The sequence below is a fragment of the Penicillium cinerascens genome (genome assembly GCF_028974065.1).
Source record: "Penicillium cinerascens strain IBT 15544 chromosome Unknown contig_5_segment0_segment0, whole genome shotgun sequence".
Taxonomy (NCBI): Eukaryota; Fungi; Ascomycota; class Eurotiomycetes; order Eurotiales; family Aspergillaceae; genus Penicillium; species Penicillium cinerascens.
Window position 1 is genome coordinate 2,259,868 of NW_026695294.1, and position 18,856 is coordinate 2,278,723.

The 18,856-nt window shown below is 54.5% G+C and overlaps 9 protein-coding genes across 9 annotated transcripts; 3 read left to right on the forward strand and 6 right to left on the reverse strand.

Moving 5' to 3' along the window:
* Positions 1–66: 66 nt before the first annotated feature.
* On the forward strand, positions 67–1,275 carry N7498_005309 (FAD-dependent oxidoreductase; the record flags this gene model as incomplete). Its single annotated transcript, XM_058452371.1, has 1 exon — positions 67–1,275. The coding sequence occupies one exon, from the start codon at positions 67–69 to the stop codon at positions 1,273–1,275; it is 1,209 nt and encodes a 402-aa protein (XP_058308909.1).
* A 622-nt stretch (positions 1,276–1,897) lies between these two features.
* Positions 1,898–2,809, reverse strand: N7498_005310 (HIG1 domain-containing protein; the record flags this gene model as incomplete). Its single annotated transcript, XM_058452372.1, has 2 exons — positions 1,898–2,699; positions 2,769–2,809. The coding sequence occupies 2 exons, from the start codon at positions 2,807–2,809 to the stop codon at positions 1,898–1,900; spliced, it is 843 nt and encodes a 280-aa protein (XP_058308910.1).
* A 457-nt stretch (positions 2,810–3,266) lies between these two features.
* N7498_005311 (transcription factor SPN1) lies at positions 3,267–4,624 on the reverse strand (the record flags this gene model as incomplete). Its single annotated transcript, XM_058452373.1, has 2 exons — positions 3,267–3,516; positions 3,570–4,624. The coding sequence occupies 2 exons, from the start codon at positions 4,622–4,624 to the stop codon at positions 3,267–3,269; spliced, it is 1,305 nt and encodes a 434-aa protein (XP_058308911.1).
* A 319-nt stretch (positions 4,625–4,943) lies between these two features.
* On the forward strand, positions 4,944–5,528 carry N7498_005312 (mitochondrial import receptor subunit TOM5). The gene is made up of 4 exons (XM_058452374.1): positions 4,944–5,027; positions 5,085–5,119; positions 5,171–5,237; positions 5,340–5,528. The coding sequence occupies exons 1-4, from the start codon at positions 5,015–5,017 to the stop codon at positions 5,375–5,377; spliced, it is 153 nt and encodes a 50-aa protein (XP_058308912.1). The 5' UTR covers positions 4,944–5,014; the 3' UTR covers positions 5,378–5,528.
* Positions 5,529–5,862: 334 nt separating this feature from the next.
* Positions 5,863–7,397, reverse strand: N7498_005313 (putative nucleoporin; the record flags this gene model as incomplete). Its single annotated transcript, XM_058452375.1, has 3 exons — positions 5,863–5,961; positions 6,017–6,672; positions 6,731–7,397. The coding sequence occupies 3 exons, from the start codon at positions 7,395–7,397 to the stop codon at positions 5,863–5,865; spliced, it is 1,422 nt and encodes a 473-aa protein (XP_058308913.1).
* Positions 7,398–7,795: 398 nt separating this feature from the next.
* N7498_005314 (NADH-ubiquinone oxidoreductase 20.8 kDa subunit) lies at positions 7,796–8,665 on the forward strand (the record flags this gene model as incomplete). The annotated part of the gene is made up of 4 exons (XM_058452376.1): positions 7,796–7,968; positions 8,057–8,284; positions 8,350–8,482; positions 8,567–8,665. The coding sequence occupies 4 exons, from the start codon at positions 7,796–7,798 to the stop codon at positions 8,663–8,665; spliced, it is 633 nt and encodes a 210-aa protein (XP_058308914.1).
* Positions 8,666–9,386: 721 nt separating this feature from the next.
* N7498_005315 (acyl-CoA-binding domain-containing protein) lies at positions 9,387–11,001 on the reverse strand (the record flags this gene model as incomplete). The annotated part of the gene is made up of 4 exons (XM_058452377.1): positions 10,731–11,001; positions 10,553–10,666; positions 10,411–10,483; positions 9,387–10,341 (listed from the first exon to the last, which is right to left on the reverse strand). The coding sequence occupies exons 1-4, from the start codon at positions 10,744–10,746 to the stop codon at positions 9,387–9,389; spliced, it is 1,158 nt and encodes a 385-aa protein (XP_058308915.1). The 5' UTR covers positions 10,747–11,001.
* Positions 11,002–11,288: 287 nt separating this feature from the next.
* On the reverse strand, positions 11,289–12,863 carry N7498_005316 (putative GABA permease; the record flags this gene model as incomplete). Its single annotated transcript, XM_058452378.1, has 1 exon — positions 11,289–12,863. One exon carries the CDS (start codon positions 12,861–12,863, stop codon positions 11,289–11,291), a length of 1,575 nt encoding a protein of 524 aa, XP_058308916.1.
* Positions 12,864–14,248: 1,385 nt separating this feature from the next.
* N7498_005317 (putative jumonji family transcription factor) lies at positions 14,249–18,670 on the reverse strand (the record flags this gene model as incomplete). Its single annotated transcript, XM_058452379.1, has 4 exons — positions 14,249–16,106; positions 16,204–18,171; positions 18,233–18,330; positions 18,392–18,670. 4 exons carry the CDS (start codon positions 18,668–18,670, stop codon positions 14,249–14,251), a joined length of 4,203 nt encoding a protein of 1,400 aa, XP_058308917.1.
* Between the last annotated feature and the right edge of the window lie 186 nt (positions 18,671–18,856).

Sequence of the window (18,856 nt, forward strand, 5' to 3'; positions counted from 1 at the left end):
CCGAGCTGGCATATCGCAGTCATTCAACCTGCTTTCTCAATTGGCCTTTCGCGTTCTATCCACACCATGACATTACCAGTGCTAATCATCGGCGCCGGACTAGGAGGCATCTGTCTCGCCCAAGCCCTGCACAAAAACAAAATCCCATACAAACTATTCGAGCAAGACCAAAAAAGCAACTTCCGAGCTCAGGGCTACAGACTTCGAATCACCCAAGACGGCGTTGCCGCTCTAGAAGAAGCTCTAACACCCGAGCTCTTCACTCTATTCGAGAAAACCTGCGCCGACACCGCAAACATGGGCATCAGAATCAAACCAGATGGAACACCTTCTCCTGCAAAGCCAGGCCACGGACCTCCCCCACAGGCCATGGTAGAAAGAGTGTATACGATCGACCGCAGCACATTCCGCGAAACGCTCCTAACAAGTCTCGAAGACCAAGTCTTCTTCGGAAAGAGTCTCACCCATTACGAAGTCCACGACGACAAAATAACAGCATTTTTCACCGATGGGACATCCGAGGATGGAGCCCTTCTCGTCGGAGCAGACGGAGTCCGCTCTTGCGTTCGCAAGCAGTACATACCAAAATACGCGGGCATTGACACGGGTATGCGCATCATCTTTGGCAAGACGCCACTGACTCCTGCGTTCCTGGACAAACTCCCCGAGAGCCATCGTCGGGGGATGAGCCTTGTGACCGATCCAGATGATGCATCGCAGCCGACATTGCTGTTTGAGTCTATTCACTTCCCTCACGCTGATGAGGTTTCGTTCCCACTACCCAGTCCCTATATGTACTGGTGTCTCCTCGCGCGTGCATCGACACTCCCGATTCCAGACGAGAAGTCGTGGCATATCAGCCCACAGGACGCGGCGGACCTGAGCCGCGATCTAACCAAGTCTTGGATTCCGGCCCTGCAGAGCGTTTTCGAAATGCAGGATGAGTCCCAGGCGGCCGTGAAGTCTATTTTGTCGGCTATGCCCGAGATTGCGCCGTGGGAATCCTCGTCTCGTGTGACCTTGCTGGGGGATGCTATCCATGCTATGCCGCCCACGGGGGCTATGGGTGCTAATACTGCTTTGCGGGACGCGGGTGATTTGGCGAGGAGGATTGTTGAGGCCGGTTGTGCTGGAGCTGTTGATAGAGATGTTATTGGGGCATATGAAGCTGATCTAAGAGAGTTTGCTAAGAGGGCGATTGGGGTTAGTTGGAAGGGTGGGATGCAAAGCTTTGGGCTGAGGGCCGCGGAGGAATGTGAGCGGATTCTGTTTTGATAGAATGATGGCCTTGTATGTATACTGTAGGAAAAATCGTCATTCTCCACTTAACAACATGATTACAGATAGAATTAGGGCTGAAAAAAGCCTGCAAATGCTCAGACATGTCTCTAGTGATATTCAAATATTCAGAACTTTGCACGTACAGGTATCGTGACAATGTAGCAGAAGCAGCACTTGATCTGGCAGACTTGAATCGATCTACAGAAGAATTCGAGAACCAACAAAAGACGAGATTTAGGGACACAGGTCATTCATTAGAGTAGAGAAGGAAATCTCAACCACCTCAAAGTATCATACACGTGACAAAAAGACTTTTGGAACGCATAGCCCCTCGAGACGTACAGATTGAGATGGAAAGAAAAAATAACAGAAAACGCCGGTCTAGGGGGATGCAAGCATATGAACGAGAGACGAACTCGTGGAAGCCCAAAGGTCCAGCCTCTTGGAAAAGAACCCTGTCTCTTCTGGCGGTGTATGGTGAATCAAGGGAACCCGGGAACCCGTGAGAGCTCAACGCAGAGAGTGTGGTCAAGATCGACTTGCCCAATTTGATACGGTCGACAGAAGTTGCAAGTGGGACGAGTGACAATGTGAAGGGATAATATCACACACTCATTTATTGCTTCTTACCCTCGCCCTTCTCAGCCTTGGGTTCATCTTTAGGCTTGGACTCGGACTTCTCGGACTTGTTGTCCTTCTTCTCATCCTGTTTCTCCTCATCAGAGTCCTCGGAAGTCTTTTTCTCGCTCTCGGCATGCTCCTCGGCGTGCTTCAGGTGCAGAGACTGGTGCCTAGACTTCAACCGCTGCTCCTCCGCAGCAACCATATCCTTCCAAAGATCACCCTCGTCCTTGTTACCCGAGTGAACAGGAGCCTCATCAACGGCCTCCTGATTCTTCTTCTTATCCTTCTGAGCATCGAGAATACCCCGACCACGGCGCTGATCCGAAATCTCAAATGCCGCCGACGCGCACAAAACACCGAGCGTCAGACCCTGCGCATACACACGAGCCTGGACAATCTTCTGCGAGCTAGAAAGGAAGGGGTTGCGGTTGACAAGCATGAACGAACCAACGATGGAGGCGACCCAGGTGGCGCCGATGATCTTGTACTTCTCGCGGCGGGCGAAAGCCTTGACGCGGTCGGGGAAACTGAGGCCGCGCATTTCTTCAGCGTGGAGACGCTCTTCGCGGTTTTCGTACCAGAGCTTCTGGGCATTTTGCTGGGTCTCGAAGTCCCGCGACGCATGATCGGCGGCGATGATACCGACGAAGGTACCGGAGGACGTAGTGAGGAAGGCTTTCATGGGGGTTGTCAGGTTGCGGATTGTGTGGAATCGTCGCGATGCGAGCATGACACCTGCTGCACCGCCGGCCAGACCGACGAGACCGCCGATGGTGCCGCCCTTGACGACGGCGCTGTTGGAAATTTCTGGTCAGTATGGGATGATGCGGGATTGAGCGGATGGCGATGGGAGTCAATCGTACCGGTAGTGGTTTGCCTCTTCTTCCTTGGTGAGAATCTTCATTGTGTGTGATGTGTGCGGATTATTGTTCCAAGATGTCTAGATGGACGAACGGGCAATTATATAAAAGTGAAAAAGTGAAAAGCAAATCCCGAGACCCCGAAGCTCTGGCATGACGTGACCTCGCGGATCTGTGCTGGAACGGCAAGCTCGGCCCGGCCGAAGCTCGGAGCCCCTCGGTTGCGTCTAGTTCAGGGCGTAAAAAGCCGGGGAAAATGAGATCTGACGGGAGGCAAATCTAACTGGCTTCTAGAACGCTGATAAATGGATCTTATTCACCGTCTGTACTTATTTCTAATTCAGTAATACTACCGGATGCAGTTGATGTTACACGCCCAAAGCCCCGTGATCAAAGGTCCCGATCAATCCCGAACGCCGGACGCACCAAGGAAAAAGACGAATGAGTCAAAATGACGACAGTGGCAGCCTCGAAACGAAACTAAATAAAAAGGTTGCCGCTTTACCGACGAGATGCTTTCTGCGCCGCATTTTGCCGGGCTTGCATTTTACGGAAACGATCCTCGCCGCTGGCACCCAGAGGCCGGGCAAACCGACTCTCTTGCACAGCAGTCTGTCGGGGAACAACGGTATAGCTGACTTGGGTGCGGTCGACACGAGCACGGTTGGCAAGACGGGGCGGCAGCATTTCGCGCGCACGAGCTTCGGCTGCGACAACTTCGGCGGGGGTCTGGACGCGCTTGGTGATTTTGCTATGGAATGGTCAGTACGGCATCCACATGGTTCAATATGAGCGGGAACATACGTAGGATCGAAGTCGGCTTGCTGGAACACCCGCTTCGAGTAATCGTCGCTGCGTTGGAGGATCGGGCGAGTCCACTCAGCCAGCAGCTTCTCCGCCATCTCTTTGATGCGCCGCTCCGTGCGCTTGCTCTTGGTGTAGAAAACGACCACCTTGCCGATTCCGCTGGCGATCAGGGCATCCTTCTGGATAGGAAGCTTCGTCAGGGCGGTCAACAGATCGCGCTGAATGTTGTAAGCTGGCATGGAACCATCGTCCAAGGGCTCGAGGAAGAATCGAACGGCCTCCAAGAGGTTGATTTCCGGGTCAACCAGGGCGTTGGTGTACTGGTTGCGGTTAAGGAGCATGATCACCTCCGGTAGAAGCTTAAGCTTGTGCATGGCCGGCTTGCCCTCCTGGCGGTTGATGGCATCCATCTGCGCGGCGTGAGTCATGCGCTTCCGCATATCCTCAATTTCAGCATCGGCCATTGCCTCGAGATCAATTCCGTCCTGCTTGCGGGTCCTTCGCTTCGTAGGCTTCTTCATAGCTTCGTCCATGGCACGATCAAGAGCCCGGCGACGACGAGTCTCGGGATCCAGTGTCTCCTCATCCGTATCGGGCGACTTTTCCTTCTGTTTCCGCTGACGAGGCCGAGATGAAGAACCCTCCTCCGCATCCTCATCATCGCGCGCGCGGCGGGTCTTCTTCTCTCTACGACCCTCCTTGCGGCGCGGGCGGCCTTCCTCGCCCTCGGCGCGCTTGCGCTTGTGACGACCGATCAACTTCAGGTTGTCCGCATCGACGTCCAATGGGGCGCGGTCTTCGACATCGACGTTCTCCGGGTCGAAGTTCTCGAACTGTGCCTCGTCGACCTCGGAGAGAATGGATTCGTCATCTGAGATATCATCGTCTCCGCCCGCTTGCTCGTCCTGGCCCTCGGCGTCTTCATCTGCGGTGGGTTCGGCGGCTTTGTCGCCTTCTTCGCCGTCGCCTGCAACGGGTGTCGCGACTTTTTCGGGCTCGCGATCGGGGGTGGCGACGGCTGAGCCAGCTTCACGCTCGGGAGAGGCAGACATTGTGTACAGGGCGGATTGAATGTAAAGAACTTAGTGACAGGAAGAAAAAGAAAAGGAGGTCGAGAGGTTCAGTCGAAATGGTTGGGCGAACAGGCGCGGTGTTGCGCAGGCAGTCCCGGCGCCCGGAAGATGAATGGGCGAGCAGTAGATCAGTGACAGTGAGTCACCTCGGAAAGAGCTGCAGGTATATTTCTGCAAAAGACTGCTCAAAACAGAGAAAATCAATGAAAAGGAATGGGGATGACGAGGGGGACGAGAGGCAGAGGCAAGAGAGAAGGAGAGTTGGTCTGTGCTCCCGTGATTTCTTTCCCAAGTCCGCTTCACCTTTCGTCACGAACAACTATCTTTGCACTTCACCTCCATTCAACCAAACATCTTTCACATACAAAAATGTTCGCTCCCGGTATGTTCTGACGTCTTTCCTATAATCTGAATCTCCATTCTGACTGTCCGATTACAGGTCAAGAACCCCAGCTCTCCAAGGAGGAGATCAAGGTAACTCGCGCCGACTTCTGTCCTACCACTCATCATTAACACCCGATCCAGGCTGGTGAGATTGAGGCCTGCCAGACCATCAAGATGACCGCTCTCGGTGGTTTCCTCCTCTACCTGTGTAAGTTGGCTCGGCGCATGACGTCCCTGCGGCCCGCGGAGTTGTCTTGAAGACCGCAAAGATGTCCTCCTTCCAAATGACCCAGAGCTGATAATGTTCTAGCCCCCTTCGCTGTCGACTTCGTCCGCAAGTTCCTCTAAACGAACCGCCCGTCCACCCTCATCTCTAGCGTCATGGGCGCATGACGAATGAACCGCCGGTTATGACCACTCGGGGTAATTTGGGAGATTTAGGGAACTGTTTTTCACATCCAGATCAGATTCCTATCTTGAACTGGAAGGGTGGGTGCATAATATGGCAAGATGTTATCGCAGCTTTGCTATGTCATTTACCGTACCTTGACCGAGTATAGGATCTTGGATGGATGGTGTATTATTATTGTACATGCCTGTTTTTTCTGGGTTTGTTTGGATATAGAGCAATGGAAAAGAGGACTATGCTTAGATGCCATTTTGGTGAAGACAATGTCTACCGAAAATGAAGCCACTCGAGTAATTGAATCGTATTGAGATATGCATTACAGTAGTCAGCTCCCCGTGAACGCCAGTGCTCCCATGCCCATGGGCCATTTGTCCCAAGATGTGAAGAGATACATGATTCGAGTGGAAGCATGCAGGAGATATTCTCAGTTCCCGTTCAGCTTCTGTGCCTCCTCGAATTCCTTCTTGACCGAGGTCAGCTCCTTCTGCAGGTGCTGGATTTGAGCATGGTAATCGTCGAGGATCTGATGAATGAAGAATTGGCGCGTGTATAAAGATTAATGCTTGTGGGGGACATACCTTCTTTGCTGTCTTCATCGTCTGCTCATCAATCTCATCTTCCCCGTTATTCACCACGCTTCCGCCAGCGCGCTCCATTTCCATCTGCAATCGCTTCGAGTGCTCGTGAATCGCTAGCATACGGGCCCAGATCTCTTCACCGCGGCCATTCAGAGACGGGTCAAAGACGGATCGCTCCAGTTGAGTCAACTTCTTCTTCAGCTCCTCCTCGGCATCATCCATCGCGTAGCCTCGGCTGCGCAGCACCTGAGTCTTGGCTGCAAGGGCGAGGCAGCGCTTGCTGAGAACGAGATGTTTCCTGCGGCAGTCGGCAATCTTCACGGAAATCTTCAAGTCGTGGCGCGAGAGGAGTTCGGTCAGGCAATTATTGATTTCGTGAAGGCGGGACTGCATCATAGTGAGGAAGTCTTTCTGGCGCTGTGCGCGCTTGCCAAGCTCCCAGAAACCCTTTACGAGTACGGGCACGTAGCTAGGGTCAGGCCGTTGGCGAAGAGCTTCCTCCCACTTTGACTCATCATCCTCAGGACCCGGCTGGTAGAAGGGTGCTTGGTCTTCGCCGACGTGGTTGTAGAGATAAGCTCGGAATGGAGAGGACTGGCTTGGCGCGTCCCATTTGTCCTTAACGATGGCGATTTGCATCGGAACAGTGCGATGTACTTGAAGAAAAATTAATATTTGGTAAGCTTTCATGTTTGACTTTGGATGCAAGCTCACCTCCAGTGATCGCACGGCCGGGTGACCACAAGCTCGATGACAGGGACTGCTGTTGTTGGTTGGGTTGCGGCTGAGCCATGGTGGTTTGGCCGAACTGCGATTGCTGCGCCTGTTGCGGCTGCTGCTGCTGCTGTCCTCCAAGAATCGAGCCTCCGAATAGACTGCCCTGCTGTTGCGGTTGCTGCTGAGGTTGCTGCTGTTGGGTACTAGCTCCGAGACCTCCACCGAAAAGACTACCCCCGGTCGCCGGTTGTTGTGTCTGCTGCTGACCAAGACCACCGCCACCGAACAGGCTTCCCGCGGGCTTCTGGCCGAACGAAGAGCCGAACAATCCACCGGACTGCTGAGGTTGCTGCTGCTGCTGCTGCTGTTGTTGTTGTTGCGGCTGTTGCCCTAATCCGCCACCACCAAACAAGCTCCCGGCGGGCTTCTGAGCAGTATTCGAGCCAAACAATCCTCCGGACTGCTGTTGCTGTGGCTGAGATGCCGCATTTCCGCCAAAGAGACTGCCTCCTGTAGAACCCTGTTGTTGATTTTGTGTTGCCCCGAACAAACCTCCGCTTCCCGTGGCGCCGGCGCCTCCGAAGGGGCTTGGTTTGTTTGCGGTACTACCGAACGGGCTAGCAGCCGGTTGGGCCTGCGTCTGTCCGCCGCCGAAGAGGGACATGATGGGTGTCGCAATGAGCCGCGAAAGGTACCGTAAAAAAAAGCTCGATCAGCGACGATCGGGCAGCGATGGAGCAAAATCGACAAAGAATGACGCGATTCGTCGAGTTTATGAGGCGCTAATAGGGCTCAGAATTGCATCACCCAGGAATTGGGGATATGGTGGTTGGGCGACGAGCTGAGGGGTGCTGGGAGCTCGCAGAAAGAAGTGTCGGAGCTGGTTTGTTTGTGGTCACGTGATATCACGATGAATGTAGGACTCGCGGACTACTTCAAAGGCTATCTAATGCGATCAATCGCAATATGAGACAGTTGCCGTATTCTATCCTCTGCTGGTAGCAATCTAATCTTATTTCCCATAGTTTCCTCCATCTCAGGCACTTCTCTGTATGCACCTCAATGCGCTTACCTAATCACTTGACCCCAGCCAATCAGCTCGCGGCCAAAGAAACCGACCTTTCGCACCCGCAAACCCGCAGCTCTCCCAAGTCCTGCCTCAATTGCACTCCCCCACCCGACCAGAGTCCCTTGTCCAGACAAGCCACCGTCACCATGGCCCAAAGAGATCCCCAGTATGCCCGAATATCACCCTCAACCGGACCAATCCCGGTATCCCGCGCCTCTAGAGCCCGACTAACGTCTTCCTCCCTCGGCGAACAGGTTCAACCAGAAGCTCCTCGTGGACACCACGCCGATGCCCGACCACATCCCAAAGGTCGAGGAGATTGGTACCACGTCTGCATTCCTGGCTAGTGCTTCCTTCGCTATTGGCGCCCGCTGCCAGGCTTTCAACGATGACTACATGAAGTGCAAGGACGAGGCGAACGGCCGCGGCGAGTTCGACTGCTTGAAGGAGGGTCGCAAGGTTACCCGCTGCGCTGCTAGCGTGTAAGTTTGGCCATGATTGAGCGGACTGGAGGATGCGAGGGAGCCCCGAGGTTGACCGGTTACAGTATCAAGGATATCAACACCCACTGCATGCAGGAGTTCCAGGCTCACGTCGACTGCCTCGAGAACAACAACCAGACGTTCTTCAACTGCCGTCGTCCCGAGCAGAAGCTTAACAGCTGCATCTTTGACAAATTGGTGCGTCCCGACATTTCCATTGTCCATTCCAGCCGTGGAAATGGACTGTGATTGTATCAGCAACTAACTTCTCTCCGTGTATAGGGCCTGAAGAAGGAAGTCCCCGGCACCCCTGAGAACCAGGTCCCCGTGTGGCAGCGCCCCAAGCAGATGTATGCGGAGTACCCCGGCCGCCAGTTCTAAAGGCACGTGGGAATCCGTTTCTGCTAATTCCATCTTCATTATCCTCACATGCCTTTTTCTCCCGCCGTCCGGGGCCCCGGCTTTTCTACTGTTTTCTTGGGATGCGCAAGTGGCCCTTGTGTCTCAACTATCTGTTTGTGTTAGTCCGGTGTATGTTTTATGTAAATACCTATTGGCATCAGGAATGGTTACATGATTTCTGCTTGATTATGACCATTTAACTTTTTCTCTTTTTCGATATGCATTAGGTGTTGTGTAAGCCTGGACTGACTTCGGTCTTGGACGGCATTCTGAACAAAAAGGGCGTCTACACGTGCAGATGATATACCTGTGTAGATCTTCTGGTCTATCCCAAACTTGAAGAAAGAAAAAGCAAATAGGGCACAGCAGTCTATCAATTTCTAGAGAAGCAAAATCTAGGCTCGCCAACTCTCAATCTAATCATCCAAGTTACCCAAGTAGTCCAGATTGGAAAAGGTCTATCACACATCCTCCCAGGATTGAATCAAGAAACCGAAGAAAGAAGGAAAAGGAAAAGAAGAAACCCCAAGACCTCGATTGACCCATATGTACTTGACAAAAGAAAAGATATAGACATCGAAGACAAAACTCCAAAGAGCAGGAGCAAAGTCGGCAAATGCAACCGACAAAGATCCACATGCAACCCCCAGCAAACTATATACTCGGGCAAAGCCCGACACAAAAGGGCCAGAGAAGGAGATCAAGGGAGTAGACGAGTATCACCGACTCTCTTAAGAAGCTTGAAGCGGCCCAGCCTAGCCTTAAGCTCCGTCCAACCATCACGCAAACGATTCTCAAGCCGACGATCACCGCGTACGCGCATCACGATCAGAATTGCACCTAGCAGCGCTAGGTCCCAGATGATTTGGCGGAATGCCGTCCAGAAAATCCATTTCAGCCACGCCCATATGCCTGATCGTCGTCGATGTGCCAGCGTGCGAGATTCCATCTGTTCGCGGACTGCTGCGATCTCGGCCGTCATTTTAGTTAGTGCTTGCTCAACACGTCGCCGCCATCGGCTATCTTTGGGAGGTACATCGTGTGAATCGCGCCGTGAGAGTCGGTGGCTCTCGACGCCACTGCCGCTGTCCATGCTGGCGCCTTGCTGGTGCCGCCTTCGGTCGTGGCTATGCGAAGTAGTGTGCTCCGTGCCAGAGCGAGTATCTGTATTCGTGCTTGCGGCCTCTGCTTCTTCATATAGACTGTCACGCGCTTCTTCATACTCCTCGTTTTCTTCATCTTCATCCAAATCGGCTTGATTTTCAACATCCATTGACCGGCGTCGACGGTAGTACTCTTCTTCTTCGGGCTGGCTAACAGGACTAAGCACACGCAATCGTGAATCCCGACCGTCATCTCTGACGTTAGGTCTGTCGTAGGCATCTGTCGAGCCTGCTAGTCGGCCTCCTATGCTCCCGTACGAACTGCCCTGGTTTCGCGATAAGGGCGGGACGCCGACAGCATGTAACGGACTTGAAGAGGAAGACGAAGAGGCATTGTATTTGATCTGGTCCCAAACGAACTCGAGCTCGGAAACTAGCTCGCGGGCTTCGGGTGTTTGGGAGGCGTATTGATGCATGGTATCGATTAGGGTCGAGATATAGCGGCGTTTGGCTTCGGTGCGCGTGAGGCCGCGCTGGGCGTACCAGGCGTCCCTGCATTGAGACACTTATCAGTATAGATTCATTATGATGGATTCTCGGGCTTGGTTTGAGCGGACTTACCACTTCTCGCACTCCCCGATAACCTCCTGTGTATTCCCAATCGGTCGATCCATCACACCCTCCACATCCCCCTCTGCGCAAAAGAGTATCAGCCCCAACCGCTCCTCAAGTACATCCTAAAGTATCGGGGTACATCACCTACCCATACTCTGCTTATACAAGCCATACAGCTTCAACCGCTCCGCCGCCGGAGGACGCGCGGTCCCCGTCCGGGGGATCCTCTTCACCGTATTTAAGGCATGGACGAAGACGCGATCTGCGCGTAGTGATCAGTGAGTCAGTCGGCGTTATCGGACGCGGATTCGTATGGCAATACGCACCTACAGAGTCCGACATGCTGTGAGAAGTAGACGTTCCGTAATCTGCCCTGTCTTCATGGAAGCGGGGTCGGGCATCGGCGGACGCGGGCGAGCGTCATGGAGGAGGGTTATAAAGACGATCGAGGATATAGGAACCGGAAGGGTCGAGATAGTAAGGGGTGGTGTTCGTCGGGAAGCTGAGTGTCGGTAATATCTCCCCTTCTTGGACTCCTAGACTCGGGAAAACAACGGTTCCCGCACGCGACAGCACCAGGCTCGGATGATTGGAATTGCGCTGATGATTGAAGGTCACCCAGGAAAGAGGTGCCCAGGTGTACAGTGTCCCAAGCGCGGTGTATCGAAGATGCTCCCGTGCATAACGGACAAGCCGAGAATGTGGCGTTTTGACGTGGACCGCGGCACTCGGAGAAGATCGTCAGGGCACTTGTGATTGTCCCGTCTACTATCGCACGTTCTTCCTCGCTACTTTTCTCATCTTCCGAGTTTTTTTCCAAGTTTTTTCAACTGTTTGAATTTGATATGGCAAATAAATAGCTACTATACACACCTTCTATCTCTCTATTCACTGGGAGACTTCTTCAACTCCGCAATCTCAGCCACCGCGTTCTCGGAGTCCACCGCGCTGCCGGTCATGACCCCCGCCGCGGCCGCAGCCTCATCCGCGCTAATCGGAGGCCCGGTGAAATGCTTGCGCGCATATACAAAGTACCAGATGATGCTGATGCTGGCAAATCCAGCAAATACAACACTCGCGTAGTTCATCGATGAGGGCGTGACGGGCAGCGTGTAGGGCATGCAGAACAGAACCACCGCCAGCACGATCCAAACAATGGTAATGGCATTGATCACGAACCCAAATTTGCCCAAGGAGAACGTAGAGCGGCTGACATCCTGTCGGCCCCGGATAAGGGAGATCATAATGGGCAGGCCGTAAGAGGTGGAAAGGCAGATGGTAGCCACACCGGTGAAAGAGTTGAAGGCTGCCGTCGAGCCAAAGTAGATCAGGCCCAACAAGGCAATCACACTGGAAGACAAAATGATCGCCCACACAGGCACGTCCAGTCTCTTGTTAACCCGGCGCCAGAGGTGGAAACCAGGAATAGCTCCATCACGAGCAAAAGCATAGGTACAGCGACTGGCCGCCGTCAAGGACCCAATTCCGGCGAACATCATGATCCCGAGGATCAGGAAGAGCAGACCGAAACCACCGCCCGCGGAGCCCGTCACGGTTTTGAAAACCAACCCGATCGGCTGTCCGCTGGCCACCTCGCGCAGCATCTTCACCTTGGGCAAGACGAAAAGGATGGGGATCAAGTACAGCAGTCCCGTGATACCGGCGGCCACCACGGACAGCACGATGGCCTTGGGGACTTCGCGGTGCGGGTTCTGCACCTCCTCACACATGGCCGCGACCATTCCGTAGCCCGTCAGCGTGTATGCTGCCTGCAGCAAGCCAACGAAAAATGCCCAACCGGCAGGCCATCCACTCTGCGAGGAGTCGTACTCTGCAAAAACAAATTCACCACTGCGCCGGTGATCGGCCATGGTGAGGAGCGTGATCAAGATGACAATGACGCTTCCAGCAGTCCAAAAGATACACACTTTATTAATGAGGTCTAGCCAACGCGACATGAAGATGTTGACGAGGGTGCAGGCCAGGGTCACCGCCCAGAACATCAAGACGGTCTGCCAGGCATTGGCAACAAAGGACTCATCCCAAAGCGCGATCGCGCTGAGGATCAATTGGGCACCACCGAAGATAATACTCAGTGTGACAGTCCAGTTCCCAACCAGTGTCAACCAGCCGTCGATAAATGACATGAGCGGAGCCCAGCGCCGAGTAGACAGCATCGCGCTCCAGTAGTAAACACCGCCGGCGGTGGGATAGACGGCGCAGATCTCGGCGAGAGAGGCAGCGATGGCGATGGAGATGAGGGTAACGAACACCCAGCCCCAGATGATCGTCACGGAGAGGCCGTCATCGAGGGTAATATAGAGGGTGGTACTGAGGCCGTACGGCGCGGCCATAATGGCAAAGGACAAGCCCAGGATGCTGAGCATGCTCAAGTTTCGAGGCAATTCGCTCTTGTAGCCCATGCGGGCCAGCGCCTCGTCGGCGGAGGCGTCGGCCATGATGGATTAGGAGTGGAGTCGGTGAATTGGAGTCTGGGGAAGGGACATAAGGAAGCTTGAATTATTTAAGAAGGGTAGCTTTAGACTTCGTGGCGAGACCCCGCATTGATAAACGCGGTAGCATCGCGGTCCGAGACCGCGCGAGGTGGTCGTGTGCACGAAATTTTGCCAGTCAGCAAATAAGACCGTGGGTTCCAAGGTTGGCGCAGGGCATCCGAAACTCAGCTTATCGGCGACGTCTTCGGCGACGTTTTCGGCGCGGAGGCTGCGAACTAGTGACTAATGGAGTCTGGTTTCTCGTACCGCCAAGGGACGGGTGAAGATAAGCGGAATAGGCTATCTCTCCTGGTGGAGTCGCGGGTCTAGGGTTCCAAGGGTTTGCCTCCCAGGGCTCTTGCTCGAGTCTTACACTAGTGGAACCTGTTGCTGGTTTGATGTTTTGCCAGCTCAGGCCACCTTTTTTTATGTAGTTGATGCACTAGGCTTTTTACTTGGTATGTTGATATATTGATGGTTTTTTGATTTTTGCATACATAAATGTCACCTTCGGTGACGGCTGCCACGTCTAACATGGCCGGAGTTCCTTTACCACGGTAAAGAGAACTCACAGCACGAGATGAGCGCCAAGATAAGACGATGGAAGAAAAAGGGGAAGAAGCCGGGACTCGGGAGGGTCAAGCTCGGACCAGAGCCCCGATTTCGCTCGGCAGCGCCCGGGGGAGAGCAGGGGGTATCAAAAGGGGGCGCACAAACATCCAGTGGTATCGCTGGCTTCTTGGAAAGAAATTTTTTTCTTGTTTGGAGTATCTAGTCGCACATGGTGAGAAGATGGCGGGGGAGAGGGCGGAAGTAGGCCCGAAATATTTGCCGTGAGAGGGTTGAGCCGGGGGGGTAGGATGGAGAAGGGACGTGGACGACGCGGAAGATATGGAGGGGAGTATGAGAGAACATAAGGACTTTTGGGGGATGGCGGGGAAACACAAAAGGTCAAACGAACTTCAGTCTATCGACAACTCCAGTCTAAACCAGAGAAGTTTTTGGGAAGGGGATTCGTGTCCAGGTGGAGGATAGAAGATGGGTAGACAGGTAGACAGGGAGAAGGGGGAGAAAGGGGGAGAAAGGGGGGATGAAATCAGAAAACAAGAAAAGAAGATCGCTGAGTCGTAACCAGCCAGCTAGTGTCAACTCCAAATCGTAAAAAACATGACCCGTGGAGGACGTTCGTGAGGATCGAGGTCGGAAATGGGGAACGAGAAAACGCTCAGTCATGCAGTCGTCAAGCCGGTGAAGTCGTTACATGAGAGAGATGCAGTACAGTCGCGAGGAAATCAGATGCAGGGGATACAAGGAAAGGTCGAAAGTGTGCAGCGGCATCGACCAATTGCTCATGGGCTCAGTCCGGCACAGAGATCATCAGTCGTGTCAAGGCCGAAGCCGGCCATGTCAACGGAGTGTAATGACCCCGGTCCCTTGCCCAGGGAGATGTCGGAGGAAGCATAGTCATGCTTGAGCCGTTCGTGCGGTCCGAAGTGCGGCCCAAAGAATGGTCGGTTCTCGTCATTCGGGGTGTTGCCATCGCCGGCGATCCACGGACCGTTCTGCCAGAAACGAGTGTTTTCCTGCTGGTCCCCAAAGAGATCGTGATGATCGGGGTGAGGATCAGGGCCGTGGATGGGGAACTCATTGGGCGATTGGTACCGCAGGTGTGATCGACCGAAACTGGAGCACGGCGAATCGGCATGTAGGGGCAGATCTAGACCGGAAAGCGGGGGATCGTCGACCGTCGTGATATCGATGGTCGGGTTGGAGGTCTGCTGTGCAAGAGCCGATGACAGTCGGAGATTCGAGCCCGTTGAGCTATGTCGGCTATGGCTGGTCGATCGGTCAATGGCACGTTGCACGAAGCTGCCACAAGTCTTCATGATTTTCTCCTTGTCAGCCTGCGAGAGACTGTTGAAGAAATCATTGGCCAGTGACTCCTTGGGCGGCTCGTCCTCCGACGGGATCAGCCCGTAGGTCGTCTTGGCATACTCCGAGAGGCCGGACGGCATGTTGTACGGGGACTGATAGACGTTGGGGGCCAGGGCCCGCTGCTGATCGAGAAAGGCGTATTTACCAGGCATCTTAGCCGCGGCCACGCTACCCCGATCGATGGTCTCCTGCTTGATCCCCTCCGACTCTTTCTTCTGGATCACGTCCAGTCGCTCACGATGGCTAACTAACGAGAACCGAAGCATTTGAAGGAGACGGGTCACCTCCTCCGACCGCATATTCAGGGTCTGAGGCGGTAACAAGGTCCCATCGGCAGCCCGAGGCTGCACCCGCTGCTGGGCCATGGCGAGCTCGAGCTTCTCGAGGCCATTTGCCGGGGGAATGGAGCCCATGGGGCCCAGCAGGGTCTCTACCACCAATTCGGGGCTAACGATCGTGTACCCGGCGAAGACATTGGCATGGTCGGTGATCTGGGCCAGACGACGACGGGCAATGAGTTCACGAACGTTGGCAAAGGTATTGGTGGAAGGGAGGTGATGCTGCTGCTGGTGCGACTTGGCGACGGAAGGATAGGGGGCATGGCGGGCAGATTGGTTCGGAAGGGTACGAAAGGCCGACGGCATCGCAGGACCGGCAGCAGCAGCACCGGCAGCAGGGGAAGGGTGAGGGGGAGGGGCAAGGTGCTGCAGGGAGGGAGCGGAGGTAAAGGAGGGCGGTCGGGATTGCAGAGAGGGGTTCAGATAACGATGTTGTTGTTGTGCCTGGGGTTGGCGGGCGTAAAGATTTTGCTGGTAGGGAGGGGCAGGGGCGGTGGGAGCATAGCGGAAGTGGTGGTGGGGGGAGATCTTCGATGCACGAGCATTGACACCAGCCACGCCAAGCGACTTGACGCTGTCCAGGAAATTGGCCCGCGGGTTGTGGATGGGCACGCTAGGGTTGTGGGTATACTGTGCCCTACTCTCGGTGGACGGCTTGCCCAGGTAATGCCACACCTGTTCCCCTTTGTCCAGGTTGACCGTCAGTGGGGCGAATGCGTTGCTAGCTGCATCGACCGTCTCAAATTCGGCCCACTGATAGGGAGATCCGCTGTCGCCAAAGGCACTGCCCGCCACCGGTACAGCCGTTTCAAGCTCTTTGCGTTCCGGCTTGCGCGCCAAGTGGGTCGGAAGCGGTGGGATGCCTGGCGCGAGGGGCACGAAGTTGCTCTTGCGCACCACCAACATCCAGCGATATGGCATCTCAATGACGTCTCTGTTGACAATTATCAGTATGAGGTTGCTTGTTTTTGCACGTTGCGGAGGCGGTGCGGTTTGGGGGATTTGGGAAGAAGGGTGAAACAACAACTTACCCTCGCGGCAGAACCTTCAGCAGGAGACTCCGCTCCTCCTGGCGATTCTGAAGCACAATGGCCCCATTGATTTCCTTGTCGACTTGGAATTGGATCAAATCGCCCTGCACCAGACGACGAGCGGCTTCGATCACCCGTCGATCCAGATCGGACGACTCGCCTAGCAGGCCGGTAGGGCGCTTCTGACGATGGAATTTGCACTTCAGGTCCACACTGGGCAGCGAGTATTGCTGGCCATCATCGGCAATCACCGCAATGGACCCATGCTCGACCTGAACACCGGCCAGAAGCGCACATGTGGCATGATAAGCACGAGTGCATTTCCCGAAATTGCACTGGAAGCAAGCGCCACGAACCTCGCGACAGAAGAGACATTTTAAACCCAGACGGGCCTTAGGTATCCTGTCGATATCACATACCACTTCGTTTCCGGACGTATCGCGGAGGATACTGGTCTCCTCAATAAACATTGCACACCGCCGGTGAGCATTACCCTTGCCGTCTTCCGTCGGCAACAAATCCTCGTAATCAAGATCATTGGGGCAGAGCAAGCACGGGATCTTCCGTGGTCCCTGGAGGTGGAGTTTAACTCGTTTGGTTCTCGGGCCGTCGCCCGCGTTCTTCCGCTTTTGGCCACGGGCGGAGGTCTTCTCGGGTACACTGCGCGGAGGCGTCAGAAGATCTGAAGCGCCTTCAAATGCGTCGAGCTCGCTGTCGTATTCGCCATAATATTCGGGTGTGGTTTCACCGCGCAGCTTGCGCTCGATTTCGTCGACGTCGATCCAGACACTGTCAGCCTCGCAGTGGCACTTCTTAGCAACTCGGCCATACTCCAACCACTTCTCGGTAGCGAAGTTGACCGACTCGGCACAGTTGTATCCGACGTTGTAGCCAGAATGGTAACCGTAAGGGAATGTGATGACGAACTCCCCTTCGTAGTGGACTAATCGGTTGACCGTGATGCCATACTGAGATTTAAGCAAGCTGGGCGAGACCAAATAGGTTTTGTGGCGCAAAAATTGGTCGCAATTCTTCGCATCGCTCGACCAGATACTGCGCATGGCCGCCTCAAACTTGGGGGCATCTTCTTGCGAAATGCTGTACCACTGCTTCGGGGCACCGAAGTGGATATAGTTGATGCTGTAGAGGTCAACGTCCTCAAGATGCCAAGCGAAAGTGGCCTTCCACATTCCCAGGTACAAGTATGCCGTGTTGACACCGGGCACCTTTTGTCCAAGGACATCGAGCAAGTTCGGCAACTTGGCGACGTTCCACGAATCGACCGAGTCTTCAAAGAGCGAGCCAGGCATGTCTGCTCCGTACATCGGATTGTTGAACATAAGGGACTTCCAGTATGCAGTTTCGAGCTCCTCGCATCGCTCCGCGGTGTAGTCCTCGTTGTCGTGAATGCGATAATCGAAATCCTTGAATGCTTCTTCGTCAACCTGGTCGACTGTATCGCCACGGTTATTCTTTCGCCGTGAAGTCACAGACTTAGGCTGCCTGCCTTTGGGCTTCGTAGGAGGAAGAGATTCGCCATCGCTCAAGTCTTCGCTTTTTGTCTCGACGGGGTTCGACTCGGGCGACACGGGTGTCGGAGGGCCCTCGGGCTTAGAAATTTGGGCATCATCGGCGGGTTCCTCCTTAACCTTCGCCTGGTTTCCACGCTTGGGAGGACGGCCAGGTCGACGCTTCGAGCCGTCACCTGCCGGGCGAGCAGGCTGGGGCCGCGGAGTATGGGTCGCACGATTCACGCGCTCCTGATTGCGGCGCCTTTCACCTCGACGAGCAGGGGGCTGATGGCTGCTCTCCTCACAGAGTCCCTTCCATTGTGGTAGGTTATACGTTCGCTGTTTCTCGATGTTGGCCTGGGTGTAGGTGCCGTGCGAACCGTGAAACTCCTGCATAATGGGGTTCTTCACGCGAATTGACTTGACTGCCTCGTCCAGCGGGGCAAGTGAATCGGACCTTCGGAGAATCATATATAAGTATAACCATCCACATCATGCCGGGTTTTCCGCGCACTCACCATTCCTTCGGAGGAACAACTTTCACGATTCCGGCCTTCATTCCATAATCGTCGATCTTGTCGATAAATTTCTTGAAATCCCGGAACTGGTTCATAGTCTAGCGCATGTTCCTGGTCAGCCACGTTCTTGCAAGCCAGGGCATCGGCTGCTCCGCTCACCGGTCTGAACACTGGGATCTTTCCATCGCCGTAGTAATGGTCGGGTTCGATGGGGCCAATGTCCTCTTCCAGTGCTTCCTGCTCTTCCTGCTTGATCGGAGGTTCATCGGGCGCTTGGGCCGACTTCTGGTCCAGCTCAAGGTCTGATAATTCCGAGGGTACTCCTTCAGGCATATCCTTCTTTCCGTTCGCACTCTGCGGCGGCGTCATAGAAGTAGAGTCAACAACCGGGCCGCCCACGAGCGCATCGAGAGGCGGCTGGTCAAGAGCTGCCGTCATTGTCGAAAGGGATCGCAATTTGGAAAGGTTGTTGAACACTGGTGCCGTCGTCGTAGAGAGCGACCGCTGAGCGACGGCGAAAGAAAGATGATTCCCAGCGGTCGGGGAAAGCGAAGAGACTGAGCAAGTCGAATCGGAGGAAACGAGGATCGGTTGGCGGTAGGTGAGGTTTGTTAGGGAGGTGGT

What these genes read in the sequence shown, in the direction of transcription:
- N7498_005312 (XM_058452374.1), top strand. An exon ending in TCTCCAAGGAGGAGATCAAG is followed by an intron (nt 5,120 to 5,170) that starts GTAACTCGCGCC and finishes CACCCGATCCAG; the next exon opens with GCTGGTGAGATTGAGGCCTG. An exon ending in TGGTTTCCTCCTCTACCTGT is followed by an intron (nt 5,238 to 5,339) that starts GTAAGTTGGCTC and finishes ATAATGTTCTAG; the next exon opens with CCCCCTTCGCTGTCGACTTC.